The sequence below is a fragment of the Paralichthys olivaceus genome, chromosome 16, assembly GCF_024713975.1.
Source record: "Paralichthys olivaceus isolate ysfri-2021 chromosome 16, ASM2471397v2, whole genome shotgun sequence".
Lineage (NCBI taxonomy): Eukaryota > Metazoa > Chordata > Actinopteri > Pleuronectiformes > Paralichthyidae > Paralichthys > Paralichthys olivaceus.
The window spans coordinates 17,734,738-17,755,032 of NC_091108.1; the positions used below are offsets into that span (position 1 = coordinate 17,734,738).

General features: G+C 43.5%; 1 protein-coding gene across 1 annotated transcript; it reads right to left on the reverse strand.

The window, feature by feature from the left end:
• Nucleotides 1-1,855: 1,855 nt before the first annotated feature.
• On the reverse strand, nt 1,856-19,157 carry acin1a (apoptotic chromatin condensation inducer 1a). Its single transcript, XM_020104431.2, has 18 exons — nt 18,974-19,157; nt 17,194-17,259; nt 16,900-17,011; nt 16,763-16,818; nt 13,625-16,618; nt 12,182-12,337; nt 11,836-11,921; nt 8,375-8,429; nt 6,373-6,412; nt 5,879-6,021; nt 5,603-5,746; nt 5,273-5,468; nt 4,871-5,016; nt 4,050-4,157; nt 3,830-3,937; nt 3,442-3,748; nt 3,252-3,352; nt 1,856-3,163 (listed from the first exon to the last, which is right to left on the reverse strand). The coding sequence occupies exons 1-18, from the start codon at nt 19,109-19,111 to the stop codon at nt 2,822-2,824; spliced, it is 5,298 nt and encodes a 1,765-aa protein (XP_019959990.2). The 5' UTR covers nt 19,112-19,157; the 3' UTR covers nt 1,856-2,821.
• Nucleotides 19,158-20,295: the final 1,138 nt, after the last annotated feature.

The window sequence follows — 20,295 nt, forward strand, 5'->3', positions numbered from 1 at the left end:
AGGAGACAGGCAGAGCAGGAAAAAACTCCCAAGTCAGAGGGTAAGAGGAAAAGTCAGTGAGACATGAAGAGATCAGAAGGCCCACATCAGAGGTAGTCCTTGAAAGCAGAGCTTAGAAGGCCTCAGTTCCCAACAGTGGTAGACACAAAGACCTGTGTGGTTATGCTGAGGAGGGGAGGGCTGAGATGAGGGGAGGTAAAGTCAAAGTCAAGGGAGGGGGGAGTTGCTTACAAAGCAAAAACACATGGTCTTTACTGCCCACTCATCAGCATTACGAGTGGCTTTGCTCAGCTGACTGGCGGATCATGGACGCCTTCACTGCTGACCTGAGCCCTGCACCAGGCACAGGTGGTCCTCCAGCTGTCACCAGACGTTTCGTAAAAGAAAAAACCTGCAACTGCAGAAACATTGTTTTGAGACATCTGTGGTCACAGAGCTGCTCAGCTGCTCCATGTTAGATTTCATGGAGCCAGAAATGGCCTTCCTGTTCATAAGCTGAACTGGTGAGAGCTCATCCAGGGTCTAAGCAGCAGTGGGCAGATCGGCTGTCGAAATATCTACGATGGCAGCAACAAAGAAATGTTGGGATTTTTAGACCTGGCACCAAATAACTAATTCTCTGGTAGAGCCTTGGTTGTCCTCTTTGATGGGACCAGGGAAGACACAGGTTTTTATCTGTTCCAGCTAGTGATAGAAACATGACACCTGGGTGAACACACTTGTTGTTTTTGGTTCGGTATCTGGAACTTCACTGTTTTGGTTCACAATCAACATAATTTCCTGTTGCAGCACACACAGCTATTTCCTTAGAAAAAAGCTCTAAGCCCACTGCACACTAACAAGCACCAGAGGTTAGCAACTAGCTTTGCCAGCCTTTAATTCCCTCCAGCACTGGATATCAATCTTATTTTTTTAATTAAATAACCATTCCTCTAGTGCACATTCAAATCACAATAATATAGTTTGTCCATTCAACACATAAGGTAGTTAGGCATAATGATAATGTCATTATCATGCCTTCCTTCGTTTAGTTTCAAAACACTACATCTCTACAGTAACAACTATTTCTATTTTACTTTGCCCTTCAAGTTTCAATCTTCAAAACCTCCAGCTGTCTGGTACAAGCTCAAGATGCTCTGACATATGCTTCACATGCTTGAATATAAACTTTTTCTCATCGTCAAACTATCGTCAGCAAACTAGAGAAACAGTCATTAGAGGTGGAAGAGGTAGGCTCTGATCCCAACTAGGCTGCCTGACTTATAAATTTGTTCTGGGGCTGCCAGAGAGATGCCAGGGATAAGGATTCACTGGTCCACAGAGTTCAGACACACTGAATTGCATCAGGGCGGAAAAATGTTATGCTCAGCGACCATAGGGCTGTAATTACATAGGAGCACTGCTGAGCTCTGCAGGATGAACGTCAAGACTGAAGAGGTAGGACAAGGCAACAGAAGAGGGCAAATACATGATTTATGATGGACTGAGATAAGAAAAGGGTTGGTGACGCAGAGAGGTGGTGAAGAGGGTCAACGCTCCCGACAACCACAAAGCTGGTAGATTAAAGAAAATGCAATTTTTCAATACAATAAGGAAAATTGGCATTTACCAAGATTGAGGATATGAAAGTTGTTGGCATGATGAACACGTATAATATTCTCTGTCATATCCAGAAATTAATTTGACTGCATGAAACCTTTCTCCTGTCATATGTCATGACTGAGCTGAGCCACAATGTAGTATGACTGACACCTTGTGGATTCTATATGCAACCACCGATTTAACTAAGCTGTTCCCATTATCTATCTAGATGGAAATGTCGTTACCGAGAACAATGAAAAAAACATAACAATCATTTCAAACTTCAATTTTTATTATTTGTACATTCACCACTGATAGGCGTACTCAAAGAAGAAATTAAAAAATGAGAACAAACCTTTGTACTAAATGAAAAATTACGATTAAAAAACAATATTAAAAACAATGTTGAGAAAACTTATAATGCGACCTCTGCTCTTGAGCCTGTATGGACACAACAGGTTAAAAGAACTGGAGGAAGAGGAGGAAAGATGGGAGGGAGAACAGAAGCCATAAGGACATGATCAGGACTTGTGTCAGGTGCGACAGGGAGACGCACAGATTCGTCTCATCTCCTTCACTAAGCAGAGGGAGAGACAAACACTTCATTGCCTTAATAGTTATTCCACACCTGTCCAAAAATATCCAAGAGCTGCCTCATTTAAAGACTTGATTTTGAGTAATCTCTATGTCTGTACAAAATGCCAAACACACCTGTTCCAATATTTTTGCAGGCCTCTGCACAAGGGCTGAGTTTTCTCTGTAGGCAGGACTAGCAAAAAGAGCCTTGAATTACATGCAGCAACAAAAGGATTCTTCATCCAAATCAAGTGTAAAACACTGAGGCAACAACAATTGATTGCAAATTAGAATTGGCACCTACAATTTGGGGTAAGTGGGTAACATTGAGAGAAATTATCAAAATCACCCAGTGTGCCATACTGCTATGGTGTCAAAAGAATAAAAACAAAGAAAAAGAGGCAAATCTAGAAGGAAAAAATATATCAAACCTTGACATGAGCAAGACGTACAGCACTCTGGGAAACAACACTGCAAAAAACCATGGTCCCCTTTAAGCAAGACTGTGTGTGGGTGCAGATGTGCTTTAAAAAAGGTGACAATTTGAGAGATGGTGACGACATCAGTTGGTCCTCTGTTGGGTATTAGTTGTAACAAAGTACATGTAGTGAAAGGCAAATGGAAGCGGGTGGTCTCTAGGACAGTTCCATCAGGTGGTTGGCCATTAGCGCCGCCTTTCTCGCGGGTCGCTACGGCTGCGTGAGCGTCGGCTGCTGCCGCCACCTGCCCCGCTGCCCCCCTGCCTTCGATAGCCATCCCTGCGTTTATCATTTTCCCTCTCCCTTTCCCTTTCCCTCTCCCTGTCTCTACCGCGTTCTCTGTCTCTGTCTCTTTCTCTGTCCTTGTCCTTCTCACCCTCACTCCGGTCTCCTGTTGTGCCACCTCCAGCTTTCATCCTCTCCTTGCGCTCTTCTTCCCTTTTTTTCTCCTCCTCCTCCTCTTGCTCCTTCCTCCGTTTCTCTCGCTCCTTTGCCCGCTCTGCTCTGGCAGTTTCTCGCTGGATAAACTGAAATGAAGAAAATGTACATTGAATTAAATATCTAGGTCAAGTGTTGAAGTTATTCATGAGAAGCAGAATCTGGTTTGTGTCCCACCTGTTCATCGGTAAGTGGAAGCCAGTATATGCAAGGAGCTGCTTTAGTTTTTCGGAACAGATCATCAAGCAGCTTTGCTGGAGGATCCTCAGCTGCTTTCTCTGCCAGAGAAAACAGACACAATAATAAGCACAGGTCTATTTTCATTCTAATTCAAATATAGTCTAATCCCACATTTGCATGCACCTACCCTTCTTTTCAGTCTTTTTCTCTTTGCTCTTTCCTCTCTCTTTACGTCTTCTCTCTCTGGAGCGCGACCTTCTAGGACCTCCCTCCTTCTCTGACCCGGGTTTCCCGAACTCTCTGACCTTGTCACGATCCCACTCCCGCTCTGCTCTGGCCCTCTCCCGGCGCTCCATTTCACGCTCACGCTCAGCCCACTGGTCTCGCTCAGGGAGGAGAGAGGGCAGGCCTGACGTTCGACCACGACCAGAGCCAGGACCCTGTTCCTCTGCTCCAGTTCTGTCGGCTGTCACCAGGCCTTTGTGGAAGTCCAGCTACAAAGCAGAGATATTGTCAGGCTACAGGCGACTGAGCATGGTGGGCATAGGAGTCAAATACAGTCAGTGAGGTCTTACCTCATCTTGCTGGCAGAAGTCCACACTAAGGACTTTTGGGTTGCTCTGAGGCCATTTCACTCCATGAAGAGCTGCCCGTGTGGCAACAGCCTCCTCTGAGCACGAGTACTAAACACAGATAGAAGACAGAGGCTCCATGAGATAGAAAAAACTTCCACAGGTAAAAAGAAATGGTTCAGACCTAGAGCACTACCACAAGAACATGCTTTTAGTAACTCACAGTGACATAGCAGTGAGACTTGATTTTATCAATCCAGAAGCTGTCCTCCACCAGGGTGCCTGTTCGGCTGAGCAACTCCTTCAGTTGCCCCAAAGTGAATGGCCGCACCTAGAGAGAACATTACAGAGCAATTACACAACGAAAGATACTGTGAGCGAAATAACAACCATTATTAGCATTTTCATTTACACTCCACTGTAGACATTGCCATATTTTGATGGGTCAATGAGCACAGGTATTTTATTGGCCATATTATGCACAAAGCATTATCTCATGTGTACTCCAAATGATAGACACACAGAGATGGGAGGCAGACAGGGCCGGTAAAAACATTTGACTACTCAACTACCCACCAATGTGGCAGGATATCTGCCAATGTGTTTGTGAGAGTTGTCTCCCATCAACCACCTGTATGTTTTCCAAAGCAAGCTGGATACGCAGTTTACACCTTTTTGTTGATCATTGTTTTTACCATTTCAAATTCCAATAGCAGGTCATATCAGTTGTCTTAAGCTGAAGTAAATTTCATGACTAATTTGATACTGGATATTCACATTGGATACATTTTCAAACCCCGATCAAGGAGAGCCGAAAATTTATTGGCAGGCTATGATATATTATGATAAAATCGGTTTATTTTTCCGACATCCTTAGAAAATTCTAAATTCATCTCCAAACCAGGATAAGTTAAAATCTACATTACTGAGATTCAAGAGATTAAATCATTATATGAGAGTAAGAGACAAACAAAAACAAAACAATTCACCTTAAGACCAGTGACCGAAGGCAGAATATGCATGAGTAGTAAAGTGTTATCTCACCAGGTTGCAGACGTGAACAATGTTGGAGACTTTGCCACGAGGCGGTGAAGGCTGACAGGATGTGCGGACGGGATCATCAATTGTGATGGAGACGCCCGTTTTCTGCTGGCTGATGGAGCGACGAATGAGGGTGTCACTAGGGGTCACTAGAATAAAGACAGTGGGAAAAAGTCAACACTCAAGTTTTTAAAAACAAATGCTCAACAAAATGAAATTAAAAAAAATTAAAAAATCCATCAAATCAGGTTATTTGTTGCCTATAGTTAAATGAAAAAACTGCAGCATGTGAAGTATAGCATGTAGATTATGCACTAATACTATAGTTATATTAAAGAAAAATGATTTTCATTGTGATGGACCTAACTAACTGACTAACTAACGGGTTTGTGATGGTTTTATTACCAGTGTTGATTTCTACATCATGGCTGGTATGTGATGGTGATTGGGTTTCCACTGCTCCAGGAAATGAGGTGTCCATCTTCTCTTCAAGCGTCATTGTTCTGTCTTTCTCTCCCTGAAGATCTTCCTCCTCCAGCTCCTCATGTCTGCTCCTCTTCACTTCTTTCTGTCCATTCTCCTGGCTCTCCAAGTGCACCACCTGCAATAAGGAAGGGATCAACATAAGCATTTCTCAACAAAAAGATACCATCAGACTTTCCTAATAATCATTCAACATTTCACAGTAAAGACAGCTCCTTATCTGGCATTCAAACAATGAATTTGAAGACCCACCTGTGTGACAGTGCGACGTATCTGAAGGTCCTGGTCAGAGCGTTCCCTCTCTTCATCCTCAACCCCAGAGAGGACAGCTTCCTCTGGGTGCAGATCCACTATTGCCTCCTGACCAAGACATGGTCGGATGTCGGGGATCAGAGACTGAGGCAAAGATTGAGATACATTCACCACAAAAGACGGAAGCAGTGGAAGTGTTTCACAGTTCATCTTACCATCCCCAAATGCATAAATGGCAACCACAACATAATATCACTCTTTACATGCTGCAAGTACCTTCAGTGAGTCTGTGGTGATGCTGATGGAAGGCTTCTTGGCAGTGACAGCTGTGCTAGAACCCCACCTCCTCTTGCGACCGGCCGCAGCCCCCGACTCTTGCTCACCCTCCGCACTGCCAGGGCTTGGGGACAATTTGTTGCCTAGCATTTACGAGGGGGAAAAAACAGAACAAAACAAATAAATTAACCAATCAATGAATTCCCATACACTTACGATATAACATCACAGTGTCATGCACACAACAATGTTTTGATGGCATACTTTAGAAAAACAGATCAATCATGCGATTAATACACACTAGGCTTGTCGCCTTTACAAAAAGTGACACTTAGAATGGATTTAACCACAAACCATAACTGGAATATCCATCCACTTCCCTGTCATACATGCTTGAGTTTACACACAAGTCTATACAAAATTACATGAGATGAAACTATTCAGTCAAGAGACACATAATGAAAAAGAAGAGAGAAAGTTGGTAGAGTACTCACTGCTAAGAGAGATCTTACGAGCTGAGAAGGCCTTTGGTGTCTGAAACATAAGAAGATAAAAAAAAAAAAAAACAAGCCAAAACACATGGGAGAGGTGAGAGGCAGACACAGACAATGTGGATAAAAACAAATGGTCATGGGCAGGTTGGAGCAAAGGTGGAACAATAACAGGAAGGGGAAACGTAGGGATTGAAAGTGAATGATAGAAACTGCTGTGCAGTGTCTTATCGTAATCCAAGTCTATTGATGGCACCAAGTTAACCATGTACCATAATTAATATTATGTTGATAATCTACAACTATACATTTGCTGAAAATAACTGTCTTTTGTAAGAGTAAACTAAAGTTGCAGTCTCTATCAAACAAACAATGATCTGGTGTACTGTAGTTTAAATCCAAGTGCAAAAATGTAGTTATTTAAAAACTTTGCATCTGAATAGACATATTAAAGCCAATCATTTTCAGAGAAGTTTTACAAGAATTTGGATTAAACCACAGCAACCACTAAGATCAGCATTTCCAAAAGAGGTATGACTGGAATCTAAGCATTTTCAAAATAACTAGGAAATTTAGCAGTGAGTAAATATCTATTTAACCCCTGGTACCACTGACACCTGATCCTTACTGGTTTGGATATGGCCCAATCACGACTGCATGTACTGTATCTAGGCAACAAGGGTCCAATCAAAGGTGGCTGAGATGTTTGGATGGAAATCTGAAAGCTGGTTGGCTGGCAGGATGGGTGCAATAGTTCATTTGGGTAGGGGCTTAGAAGCTTTAAGCCAGAGCGGTTATCCTCAGATGTTTTGGCATTAGTCCTTTAAAGATATAGAAGCTGCAGCAGACCAGATGAGTGATGTCAAGAGTCACTGTGCACACTGATCCAGAACTTTGATTTTAATGTTCAGTTGTTTGAGGACCAGTAACTTCATGCTAAGCGTCACAAGGGCAGTTGAAGGGGCCTAAATGATAAGTCCATCTTCAGATCACATAAAAACCGTCAAGCCCATCGAGTCCAGATAAAAGCTTTGGTCTTGTTTACACCATATTAAATATCCAAGATGGGAATTTGCTGGTGCAATCTGAATCCCAATCGGACGGATTAACAAATTCCAAAATGTCTTTCGTATGTTACGGTTCACCAACCACGTAAAATGAGATTTCCTTTACAACCCACATTTCTTTGCAAGTGGGTTAAAATGAAAAATTAAACATTGTGTTGTAGTTGAGAAGGTTTCACAGCAGCCTTGACTTCGTGTGAGCACATGTCCTTTACTGTCTCTTCTGCAGGTTGACTTTAAGGACAAAGTCACATAAGTTTGTAGAAGTCTAAGAGAGTGGGGCCAAATTGACTGGCCAAACCCTTCTTTGCATCTTCTGGTCCGATCTATAGCTCTTGCCAGACATATCCATGAAAATGAGGCAGCCTTTGTTGCGTTTGTTTGAGTGTTCCTCTGCAGTGCAGCCTCCCAGGCTTAGTTGTGGTCAACTCTGGACAGTGGAACAGGTGCAGCAGTAGCAGTAGTAGAAGTAGAAGTGGTAGTGGCAGAGGTAGTTTGCAGGTAACCAAAATGGGCAATGGAAGAGGCATGAGCACCTTTATAACAAAGCAATCATTTGGGGTTTAAACATCAGCCACAATGAGAAAACACCCTTGCTGTTTCTGCCTATGACAGTGTCAACAAAGGATTTAAAAACAGCGAAAATAAATAAATGTCACTTCCCATACACATTCTAACACTTGTGAAATTGGCTTATTAAGCCATCTAACTGTTTTTATTTAAATAAGCAAAATAAAGATTTCCGACTAATAAAAAATAAAAGTATTAAATGTTATAGAATGTATTAAAATGACCTATAGTGTATTATATCTAGACCAATAAAAAACTGTGAGAATAACAGAAAAGCAACTATAAAGACTAAAATGGGTCCATCCATCTATGTCCTCAGCTGCTGACAGCTTTGCGAACCGACATGATTTGTGGTTCTTCAGGTGCCTTACCTCCTCGCTGTTCTCTGGAAGCTTCTCTGACTCCATGCCAGTCTCCTTCACCTGCCTGCGTAGTGTGACACAGACACATCAACAAGAAAAGAGGGAACAGATGAGAAGACTGTTGGGGCTGAGACATATGAATTCATAATTAAAAAGGATTTTGTGTGGACAGTTTAGTGGTATCTAGTGGTGGACGTTGCACAGTGCAACCAACTGAATAACCTTCATCTCATCCTCCCCTTTCAAGCATGTCAGAGGAACTTATGGTGGCCTTCAGGTAACATACCAGTAGCTGACCAGTTCCCACTGTAGCTATAAAAAGGGCCCATTCTGAGCAGCGTTTCCCAAAGAACTAAATCAATCTATGGGGGTAACAGGGGGCACGTGCATGGAGGTCAGTCATGCACAATAGATTCTGAGTGACGGGTACACAGACTAAAGAGGGAAAGTTAAGTTCCTGCATGAGAAAAAGAACTGCATTGGATGATACAAACTGAAATTATGAGGTCTGTCTGAATGGATGGTAAAAACATTACGGACCATAGCAGTAGCAAGTGGTAGCGAGAGGACAAACAGCACTGTGCACTCCAAGTTATAGATCACTTATGTTATTATTTTGACTTTTTATAATTCAAATTTTGGTTCCTTATGCCTCTGTGGCAGGATTAAATTCAAATACGGTGGGCCTTCACAGTCTAGATAATAAGAGGAAAACACTGCTAAGGTAATGAAATCACAACGATTCTTACTTCTATGAAAACATAACTATAAATATAATTTTAATTTCTGCCTATAGATTCCTCTAATTCCAACACACTGGACCTTTACTAGAAGCAATGAAAACAAAAATATAAACTTTTACTGTCAACAACACTTGAATGATTACGGTATGTTGGTAATTTAGCAGTAATTTAACATCATGTACATATCATTTCAATGGGCTTTACATACACTTACCATTATGCTAAATTTTGTATTCATGCAAGGAGTCATGCATTCTCAAATATAGATTTTAGTTCCATTTTCAATGTGATATAAAACAGCTATAAAACGTAATGAAAAAGAATCTCAGCAGTTGAAACACACACACACACACAGAAACCAGGTGCTGCTGAACTAACTGCATCTTCAACGCATCTCACGCAGTTGACCACAGTCACACACGCGTTGAGGAGGAATGCACCGCATGCCACCGCAGTCCTCCGGACCAGGACCACACGCTCCACCGCAGCTTCACAATACCTGACAAACGAGCGCGCGCCTCACGCTGTCATGCCATCCTCGGGCGCGAACAGTAAAATGAACCGGGCTGTTAAAGGTTTCAACCGCAGCGGGCGCTCAGGCTGCTGCTGCCGCTGCTGGTGCCGCTGCTGCCGGGAGGACTGCGGCGCCGCGGGCCGCCTCTCTCCGTCTCTCCTCCCTCCCCCTCAGCACAGACGCCTCTCTGCTGTGAACCAAACCGTCATGTCCGCACTGGCTGTCAAACGCAAACCTGCCACGGTCACGGCCTCGTCTACCGCGGGACTGAGCCTCCGTATGGAAGGAAAAACCAACACAGGCCGGTAACGGCAGCTACGAGCATCGACGGAGCACGGCCATATTGCGAACGAAAAAAAAAAACAGATCCTGTGTGAAAAGGACCCGCATCTTCTCAGCCACACCGGCTTCAAGGCAGCCTCATCAATCGCCTGATGGGAAATTTAATACCAGGCATCTCTTCAGACAATGTGTTTATAATGTTTTTAAAGAAAGGTCCTGTGGTATTTCACATACAGAAAGGCACCACTAAATAATTTGCATTTTACAAAGACAAAGGCTTTTTTGTAGGGCAACCTGATATGGCCAAACATTAACATCCATTGATGTCAATAATTATCATGATAAATGTCAAGTTAGTATTTATTAGAGATTTAAAGAATGATTTTTGCTCCTGAGTGAACGTTGTGGTTTTAAACTCTTCTTTACAGAGAATGGCAAACATGTTAAGCAACACATGTTTTTACACATCTCATAGATCAACTATTGTGTTATACCTCCTCCTCACTGTGCTGACACAATGCATGAGTATTATATCAATAGATATTAGACTTAGTCATTATGTTGCTACTGATAAAAAATATACTGCGATAATTATTGATATTGTTTGATCACTTTAATACTTATTTCCTGTCAAGATAAATACATAAACTGTGACTCTACTAGCAATTTATTTATGACATCCAATATTACTAACACTAATTCAAATACCTAGGGTTGTGCTCTCATTTCAGATGCAGATGTCTGTGTTCTGAAATATCACAAGACTCCCTATACAATTGTGCACTTTTGAGAGTTGTTGAGTGAAGAGAAACTTTATAAACTTATTATCATGTCACTCTGCAAAACTAATTCATTACAATTTGAGCCTTCCTATAGATGCGAAAAAACGTTAAACATGAAGTAAAAAACGTTTGTGTATTTATCCCAGTGTGTGCTCAGTAGGGGTTATGGTTGGTTAAAACAAATTTTGGTTTTTTTTTTTTAAAACACATTTCATCTTTGCAAACAGGGTGATGTATGTGTTTATTTGCCTATAGAGCAGGGGATTCTATCAAGAGTGGTCTGTCTGATGGGGTTGTATAACCTTCTCTACCGCTGTGTGACTCCTGGATGAGAGCCTATCACAGCCTGGAATCATCTATCTGTGATGTGAACCGAGCAGATTTCCAAGTTAAAGTGTGTGTCCTGCTCATATAGTTCAGTTATAAGATCCTGCATGGCATCACTCCTGCAGCTGCTGACAGCGCAGGTGAAACATGTGACACAGGAGTTTAATGTGGCTCTAAATAATAAAAAAAAAGGAACAACTTGACAGTAATAATGGACATTTACTGAAAAAATTCTGAGTAGGATTCAGCCCTGTAGTGTTTATTTGCATAAAGAGCGGGAAAGAGAAACCCACTCATAAGTGGTCACTTGGATCACCCAACACGCATGTTAATCTGGCGTAAACGGGGCCATACACCCTGTGATCGGCTGATACTACTTCAAATGATCGGTGATCGGTATACCCTTAATATTTAGTATAACTCTTTTCTCACAAAGGGACGGGACCAGGTTTTTTATATAGCTAAATATAGTCTTTAAGGGAGGGGACAGGGACTGGCAACACCAATCATATAGATACAGTACCCAGGATAGGTGGTAAAATACTGTCAAACAAATAAATAGTAGTGTCACTAAAGCACCTTTCAAAACCTTATGAAAAAAGTAGAACCTGCCTGCTTTTAAACATCTGTAGTAATGATATGACTGCAGGTAAGGATTACCCCTTTCAGCAATCCTAAAAAGCTGAATTGAATACAATAAAGGCCAAAAGAGCATTATTATCTCTAGACAGCCTCCTCTAGACTTTCAGGACATCAGGACACTCTGACACAGACAGACAATGTAAAGGATGTGTTTCAGAAGACCAAAACTGAAAACCAGACCTTTGTTTGTCCTTTTCCTCTTCTCTCTCACTGTTTGTTCTTTTTCTTTGTGTCTCCTCTCCAGGTGCAGCTTCAATGAACGGTTTCTGAGGATTTAAAAAAGGCAGGAAATGGAGAAGGATGTGATGTACTGCATGTCAAAGTCATTGGTGTTGTTAAGGCTACACCACCAGAGGGAAAATAAATGTCAAATATGAAGCCATCAAGAGATTTGTCAGGAGTATAACTTGATTTAAGGACACACCCATTTTATTAGGAGTTGAGATTTTTAGACAAGATGTGAATATGCATGGTTGTCCTGGATGTTTAACCAATCTGGTTGTGTTTGTACATAAAAGCAACTAACCTTGATGTGACTGTCTCCATCAGCAGTTGTGTCATGCATGTCTCCAGATATTGCTCTTTTGAGAGGAGAGGCTTTTGGGAGTTCTTTAGAACCCTCAGCATGAATCTCTACAGTCACCCTGTGCTGTGGTGAGGAGTCTCTTACAGGTTTCACCTCCTAGGAGAGGAACAATAGAGCAACATTTTAAACACAAGGGAACACACAAAATCTGCTTTGATGTTACTAGAGTAATACAAAAGTGATATAAATAGAGATACTGGAGACAAAAGATGAAACCACCAGTGTTTCAGCAAAAGATTTCTCATATCCTAATCTGAGGGCCGAGTCAGACACAGCATCGTACTGTCAGCCTATTATCAGAGGTGCCTTCACACTATAAGCCAGAAAGCGTGCAGTATGAATCACAAGAAGATTTATGGTGCATTCAGACATACATATATAAGAGATAGGACACCACTCACAGAAGGGCAAGTGAAAGAGTTTCAAGTGGACAATATATCTCATGGTTAGCTCAGAAAGTTTTACTTCTAACATGAAGGCGTCCAAACCACTAACACAGCTCCTAAACAGGCTTCTTTAATCTGCAGATTTCAATGCAGAAATAAGACTACAATGTCGGTTCGTGTTTTTAATGTCATATTAAATAATTGCTAATAATTCCATCCATGTGTGTTTTTGCAGGATACACATAACTATGAGGAGTCAAATAGCACTCCATTTTAATGGGATTTAATTTACCTAAAAACTACAGATTAAGTGACAGGCAAGAGACAGCCTGCCTCTTTGTCTCTTTGTCGTCTGAAGATACAGCTATACACCATTTGTTTCAGAGCAAATTAATGTAACAGAAAGCATTGGGACAGATCATGGTGCCATATCATCATTACTTTACTAATGTGCCAGAACTCGGTTTTCTTTCCATATTTGACACCATAACACATGTAAATCACTATGCAATTCTATTTTAAGTGAGGAAGCTCATGATAAAGTTAGAAGATAGTCTGGGAACATTTTGGCCCTTTAAGTTGCCCCTACATCATGGGTTGGGAATATGGTTGCTAATGGTTACTATGATGCAGTTATCCAGATTGAGTATTCATCTCCCTGCTGCAAACACCAGCTTGATGGGAGCAATGTCCTGGGGATCATTTGTCAACAATGCCCAACAACAGGATAACATTCGGGACTTGTGTATTGTTGTGATGTCACAATGAAACAGTCACCAGAAAAGTGTTAAATATAGGACCTTGAAATGGTACATTTCAAAGGGAGTGAGCCATGTGCCGTCAATTTGTATTAAATTTAGGTCAATTGCAGATTTGATTTTACTTAACATTAATATAAGATTAGATTTTTCCTGTGTAAAATACTATCAAAATGATATCTAATGTGATTCAATGAGAAGCACCAAGATGAAATAGAGGTTCTTGGCAGAGCACTTACCTTTCTACCTCTGAAGGAGGAGGAAGTTTCCTCTTGAGAAGATGCAGACGACCTAGAGGACCGAGATGATGAGGACTCAGAGTCTGACTCTGAGGAAGAGGAATCATTAGACGTTGATCTTCGTCTTGTTTGTTTCTCTTCCTTCTTAGCATCCCTACCATCCCGCTGTGCTAGTTGGCTTGAAGGACTCTTGCTTTCATCCACTTTTGATTTTTGGGTGGAATCCTTGGCAGCATGTTCAGCCTTCACTGAATCTGCCTGTTCTCTGTCCTCTGGTATGCTTTTTGCAGCCTCTTTTTTTGTGGGTCCTGGTGGTCCAGCGATAACCTCTGGTTTTGTCTCCACCTTTCGATCTTCCTGTTCAGCTGAGGGCCGGTGTCCTTCCTGCTGTTGTTGTTTTTCCACAACACTGGTGGGGGAGAGGACAGGTGAGGCCTGGGGCTGTGGGGTGTCAGAGAAGGTCCGGGGCCGCTTGATAACCATGGAAGTGGAGGAAGGCTGTGGCTGAGTTGGAGAGTCCCTTAAGAACCGGAACTTCTTAAAGGATGACTGTGGTGACAGAGGTGTTGGTGACATGGTTGCACTGGACTCTGCTGCCTGGCTTTCACTCCGCGGTATTTGAGCATGGACATCTTCCTGCACTCCTGCCTCAGTCGATAATTTTCTAGCTGGTCCTGTGGAGAAAGAGGGAGGAGTGGGCAGGGGGGTGAAACCAATCTCACGGCCACGTTTGGATGGAGGGAGGTGACTCTCTCTCTCCTTTTCGGCCATCCTAGCTTGATCTTTCTCCTGTTCCAGGGCCCTCTCCTGCTCCTCTTTTTCTTTTCGTTGGCGTTCGAGAGTCCTTTCCCTCTCTTCCTTTAGGGCTCTCTCTTTCTCCTTCATCTCCTTCTCCAAGGCACGCTCCTGTTCCAGTTTCTCTTGCTCTAGAGCTTTCTCCCTCTCTAGCCTTTCTTTCCTCTCCTTTTCAGCTCTTTCCGTCTCTATCCTCTCCTTCTCCAGAGCTGCCTTCCTCTCTACTCTCTCTTTTTCCTCCCTTTCTCTCTCTTTCTTCTCTCGCTCAATTCTCTCTTTTTCCTTCCTCTCAAGCTCCAATCTCTCTTGCTCTAGGGCTCTCTCCCTCTCCAACCTTTCTTGCTGTATAGCCTTTTCTCTTTCTATTCTCTCTAACTCCAAGGCTTTCTCTCTCTCAAGTCTCTCCCTCTCTAAGGCTTTCTCTCTTTCAATTCTCTCTCGCTCTAAGGCCTTCTCTTTCTCAATTCTCTCCTGTTCTAAAGCTTTCTCTTTTTCTACCCTCTCTTGCTCTAGGACTCTCTCCCTTTCTAGTCTCGCTTGCTCCAGTGCTTTCTGTCTCTCTATTCTCTCTTGCTCTAAGGCTTTCTCCCTCTCTAACCTTTCCCTTTCCAAAGTCTTCTCTCTTTCAATCCTGTCCCGTCTCTCAGCCTCCAAAGCTCTTTCCCTCTCCTGCTCAAGAGCCCTTTCTCTCTCCTGCCTTTCCCTCTCCAAAGCCTTAGCTCTTTCTAGCTCCATAGCCCTCTCCATTTCTTCCCTCTCTCTCTTCTCCCTATCCTCCCTTTCTTTCTGTAAACGCTCTTCCTCCAGAGCCCTCTGTCTTTCAACCTCTTTCTGTCGCTCCAGGGCCCTCTCTCGTGCTAAGGCTTGCTCTCGCTCCTCCATCTCTTTGGCCAAAGCTAGCAGCTCCCTCTCCCGCCTCTCTCGCTCAAGGACAAGTTCCCTCTCCTTTCTTTCTCGTGCTAAGGCTTGCTCTCGTTCCTCCCTCTCTTGAGCCAAAGCTAGTTCCCTCTCCTGCCTCTCTCGCTCGAGAGCAAGTTCCCTCTCCTGCCTCTCTCGCTCAAGGACAAGTTCCCTCTCCTTTCTCTCTCGCTCAAGAGCAAGCTCTCTCTCCCTCTGTAAGGCTTTTTCTCGTTCTTCTCTTTCTAAGGCCTGCTGTCGCTCAATACGCTCTCTCTCCAAAGCCCTCTGCTTTTCCTCAAGCTCTAGTGCAAGAGCTCTTTCCCGCTCTAACTCCATTGCTTTTTCTTGCTCAAGTTGTCTCTGCCGTTCCTGTCTTTCAAGCTCTTCTCTTTCCATCTCCAAGCCCCTCTGTCTGTCCCTCTCGTCTGTTGCAGTGGCTTTAAGCACACTCACAGGTACTTGAATATGGGTAGAATGTGTCCCTGGGACACCTTGGTTGGTGCCTGGAATCATGGGAAATGGCATATGGCCTGCAGTGTTGGCTGTGTGAGTGATGGCAGATACCAGACCCTCTGGAGGTCCTCCTCTAGGAAACAATGTGGCTGAAGGCAAACTGCTATCGTGCCTATCACCTTCCCCCTCACCGCCGTGCCAACCTGCCCCTGAGAAAGCACCTTCTGACTCCATTTTACGTGCCAGAAGGGTCAATGGGCCTGGTTTGCGCTCATTATGTCCACTCCTCTGTGGCTCTGGGCTGCTGCTGCGGCTGCCACTGCTAGAGGAGCCAGAGCTGGAGGTACTGGGTGAGTGCCTAGGGGGAGCTACATCTGGACTAGGGGGGCTCTGTTTAGGGGTGTCAGGCAAGGGGAATGATAACTCTGGAGGTGGGGAGGGGGGAGGTGTTGGTTGGCGGAGCTGTGGAGACAAAAGGGAAGGGATGTGTTGCTGCTGGGGTTGACAGGATGCTCCAGACCTCTCTCTGCTGGAGGGCACTCTGGCTGGCTCTCTGAGATTTCTTCTTCGAGCACCGCTGTCCCAATCATCATCGTCACCGTCCTCCTCTGCTTCATCACTATCCTCATCATCGCTGTCAGCTGCAACCTCACTGGATGCAAAACCCCTCTCTGGCCGGTTTTCACCACCAGGAACACGCATAGCCACAGAGCCAGACGCAGGAGGACTGGACATGTCGGCCTCGTTGTTCCTCTCACCCTCTTCATCATTTCCTTCACCAAAAAATCCCTCTCCACTAGAGGGGCCTGGTGGCTTGTGCTGCTCAGCCAATGCTGGTGTGACATCCTGATGAGAACAGAAAGGGAGCTGAGACTTATTTTGTAATAGAACAATGCCAAATTTCTTCCATGTAAATAACGTGGCATAACGGTTTCAAAATGTGCAAAAGATTAGAAAATGCGATTTATTGCAAAAAGATGTATATCCTACCTGGGCTTGAGGAGGACATGAGGTACTATTGTTAACTTCTGCATGGTCCTCTTGATCTGTTTATGAAAGACAAATAATAACATCATCAAAATGTTTTCCATAAAGACCAAGTTAGTGCAACTATTGAAAACACTTACCATTTGTTTCATATGCCTCGCGTGCCTCCCTCTCCAGACGCTGCCTCAGGAGCTCTTGTTGTTTAGCCAGATACTGTTTGATAAAGCTGTTCTGGCTCATTTCCTCACCAATCTAAATTTAGAGAGACCATTAAAAATTGGCTACAAGTCTTCAAGGCCAATTAAACATTCTATTAGCAGACATTTACGAGAACTGTGCCAATGGACATTTTATCATTTATATGTAAGAGGTCATTGCATGTGAATAAAATTTAGTTTTTGAAATTAATTTAAAAGCATCTTGGAGACAATTACCTGAGAGTTTGGCTGCAGGCCAATGTGAGCAGTGGAAGTCCTCTGCAGATTCTCCAGCATGAGAGCCTGTTATTGAGACAAGAGTCTTTACTGATTCAGTGTAAAAAAACAGACAGGTATTATTTTAGAGTTGTTCTGGCAGCAACTGGTGCTTCTGAGCTACTATACTCATTATCATAATGAGAACATTTCCATCCTTTGCAAAGTACTGTGAGTCTCGTGGGCCTTTACATGCAATCAACTTGGGATAAGAACTGTTCAGCACTGCCACCTCTCTTCCTCTATGAACTTAGATTTGAAGAATTTAGCCTTTCATGCAACTTAAAGTAGAGAGCAACCAATAACTTGTGGAGAGGGAGAAGAGGATGGCATACAACAAAGTTCCCTGCTCAGAAGCAAACAAATAACACAGTAAAGGTCACCTGGCTCAATCAGACCCTAATGGGCAAAGCAACCTGCAAGCTGCAGTTAAAACAGCTAAGCAGACTGAGAATAATAAGGAATGGGTTGCAAGCATGAGGTGCTGGACCTAACTCGGTTTAAATTTGTACTCGTCTTCATTTAAATGCTTCATTGTCTCCATTTATCTCTGCCCTTGCACTCACTGTTAGCTAAGCAGCATCCCACCTACAATGCTGATTGTATTACGTCGCAGTGCACCCTACATACTAGGGCATAAACAAAAACTGTAGAACATACAATAAAAGCCATAATGTCTCAGAACTCTTGACAGTGGTGAGCAGTAAAGCAGATTAAAAATACATTTTGTTTCCCACTGCATGTTTGTATTATACAGTAACCAATCCCCCTATATTAAACCAATGCATGTCACCAGTAATTACAGTGCAACTTTGGAGCCACCAGGGACTAAACTGTAAACAACTGTGCAACCAGACTTTCACCTTTTTACATGTGTGTCTGACAGCTGGGAATACATTCATGAATAAACCAAACCTCTTGAAATGAAATACACAGTGCTCAGATTTCACATGTGAAGTGGGGGTGAGGTGAGCTGCACTGGGGTAAGACATGTTACATGGAAAGCGAATATAAACACCACTTTCTGCCTTCACAACGCAAATCAGTGGACAAATAGCCAGACTCCGCAGTTTAAAGAGAAAAGGATGGATACTCTTCCATTGTGGAGTGGATCAGCTTGAATGTCTGTCGCAGTGTAAACAAACTGCCTCCATACTGGACCATGGCAGCTGGTGGGCCTGGGTACAGCTCAGCTCCAACTAATGTGAAATTTGGCGGAACACTTGGACATTTTTAGGTGTATTCCTGGTACGCAGACATGCAGTGTTGGCTGGTTAAAGTTGTGCAGTAGTTAAATACAGGCTATATGGTCGAACTCCTGGTTAACCTTACGCACACCGACAGTGCCCGGGACAGGCGCCGATAGCGGGAGCGCACACAGCGGCAGCAGCAGCGAGCCCGTCGCTGAGGCCACCGCTCAACTCCACCGCGTTAGCTCGGGGCAGCTAACGAGCTAACAGGACAACATTACCCAGTCGCATACTTTCAAAATTAGCCACTAAGTTGTCAGAAGTCCCGCTCCTGCTACGGTCGGTGTGATTCTGGACGGTTAACGCACTGTTCGGCCGCAGCGATGCGCACACGACGCATTTTTAAAGCCGACTCTTGGTCGTCGAGCGCGACTACTCCACTCCGCGGCTCGGCGGTGCGGGCGCTCGGTTGTCGGCCCTGAGGAGAGCATCAGCCCGTCTCATCGTGAACCTTAGCTCGCTGGCTGTCGCAGTTCAGCAGCGGGACTCACCCCCTTGAGTCTCTTGATCAGAGCGTTCTTCTGGCCGCTTTTCGAGAGCCCCCTCTCCTCCAGGGCCGCCTTAAGATCCGCCACTCGGAGGGTCTGGAGCGGTCTCCCGTCCAGCGTTACGTCTTCGAGGTCCGCCATTTTCCGTTCCTCTAGTCGGTTCCCAGCGAGAGCGACGAGCAACGCCTTCCTCCACACAGCGTCATCATCGACGACTTCCCCCTCATCAAATATCACACGAATACTGTGTTTCTCACATTTAAAGTACACGGTGTACTTTGATACATATTTCTTTAATAGGCTGCACGCGCATGTTGGTTATGATTGTTTTTTATTCAGTCAACAAAGAACTTTATGTACAATCTGCGGAACCTTAATACCGGACACAGCACGGCTTCCACAACAATGAAGTCAGCTTCCGATTGATCACTTCCGATGCCAGAGTTAAGGGCAAAGTTAAGGGACCGATGAGCACATTTTCCTGTTGTAGAAACGCAGTGGATGTTTAAAGTAAAACCTTAACGCTGTTAAAGACAGTTGTAAAGTTGTGCGATCTTTTCCCCCCTGATTCAGATCAGAAACCACTTCATATAGACTTGTCAAATTTGGGTCAGACAATCATACTACTTGTGAAACTCTTATTCAAATGTGAGTAGCACAAATGTAACATTACTGGTTTACGGTTGTGCCACAACATTTCATTGGTTGTTTTAAAAAAGTCCTTTTATAAACAGTAGTATACAAGTTTATGTTTATCTTTTTAAATGCAAACCTATTCATATATCGATCATTTGATTGATTTTTAGTCTTCAGATTCTTCATTTTTAAAAAGAAAAGATACATAAATACTGTTGTTTTCCCTCCTCTGGTCACACTCACTGTCACTGTTATGACCCTCGCTTATAGCCTCTCCATGGCCTATGTTACAAGCAGGGCCGCTGACAGGTTTGGCTGGGCCCGGGACAAAATTCTCTCAATGGGCCCCCCCCCCCAAAAAAAAAACCCACACACACCTCTACTTTCTCAGTCCCTACCCTACCCTTAAATGACGGAAATTCAAAAAAATACTCATTACTCAACAAACAATTTATTTGAACATTTTAACATTAACTTTGTGTGCCATGCGCCTGACTTTTGTGGTGTCCAGCTTCTTTGCAAGCTTGTGTTCTATGGAAAGCATTGCCAGCCCGTTGAGCCTCTCCTGTGACATCTTTGAGCGCAAGTAGTTTTTTATAAGCTTCAATTTGCTGAAAGCTTGCTCACCTCCAGCCACAGTCACAGGCATGGACAGGAAGATCCTGAGCAAAATGCAGAGGTCCCCATAA

Excerpts from the sequence above, each read along its gene's own strand:
- acin1a (XM_020104431.2), bottom strand. The coding sequence starts at position 19,111 with ATGGCGGACCTCGAAGACGTAACGCTGGACGGGAGACCGCTCCAGACC. Across the intron at positions 6,413-8,374 it reads TTCCAGAGAACAGCGAGGAG|ACACCAAAGGCCTTCTCAGC; the intron begins GTAAGGCACCTG and ends CTTATGTTTCAG. Across the intron at positions 3,164-3,251 it reads TTCCACTTACCGATGAACAG|TTTATCCAGCGAGAAACTGC; the intron begins GTGGGACACAAA and ends TCTTCATTTCAG.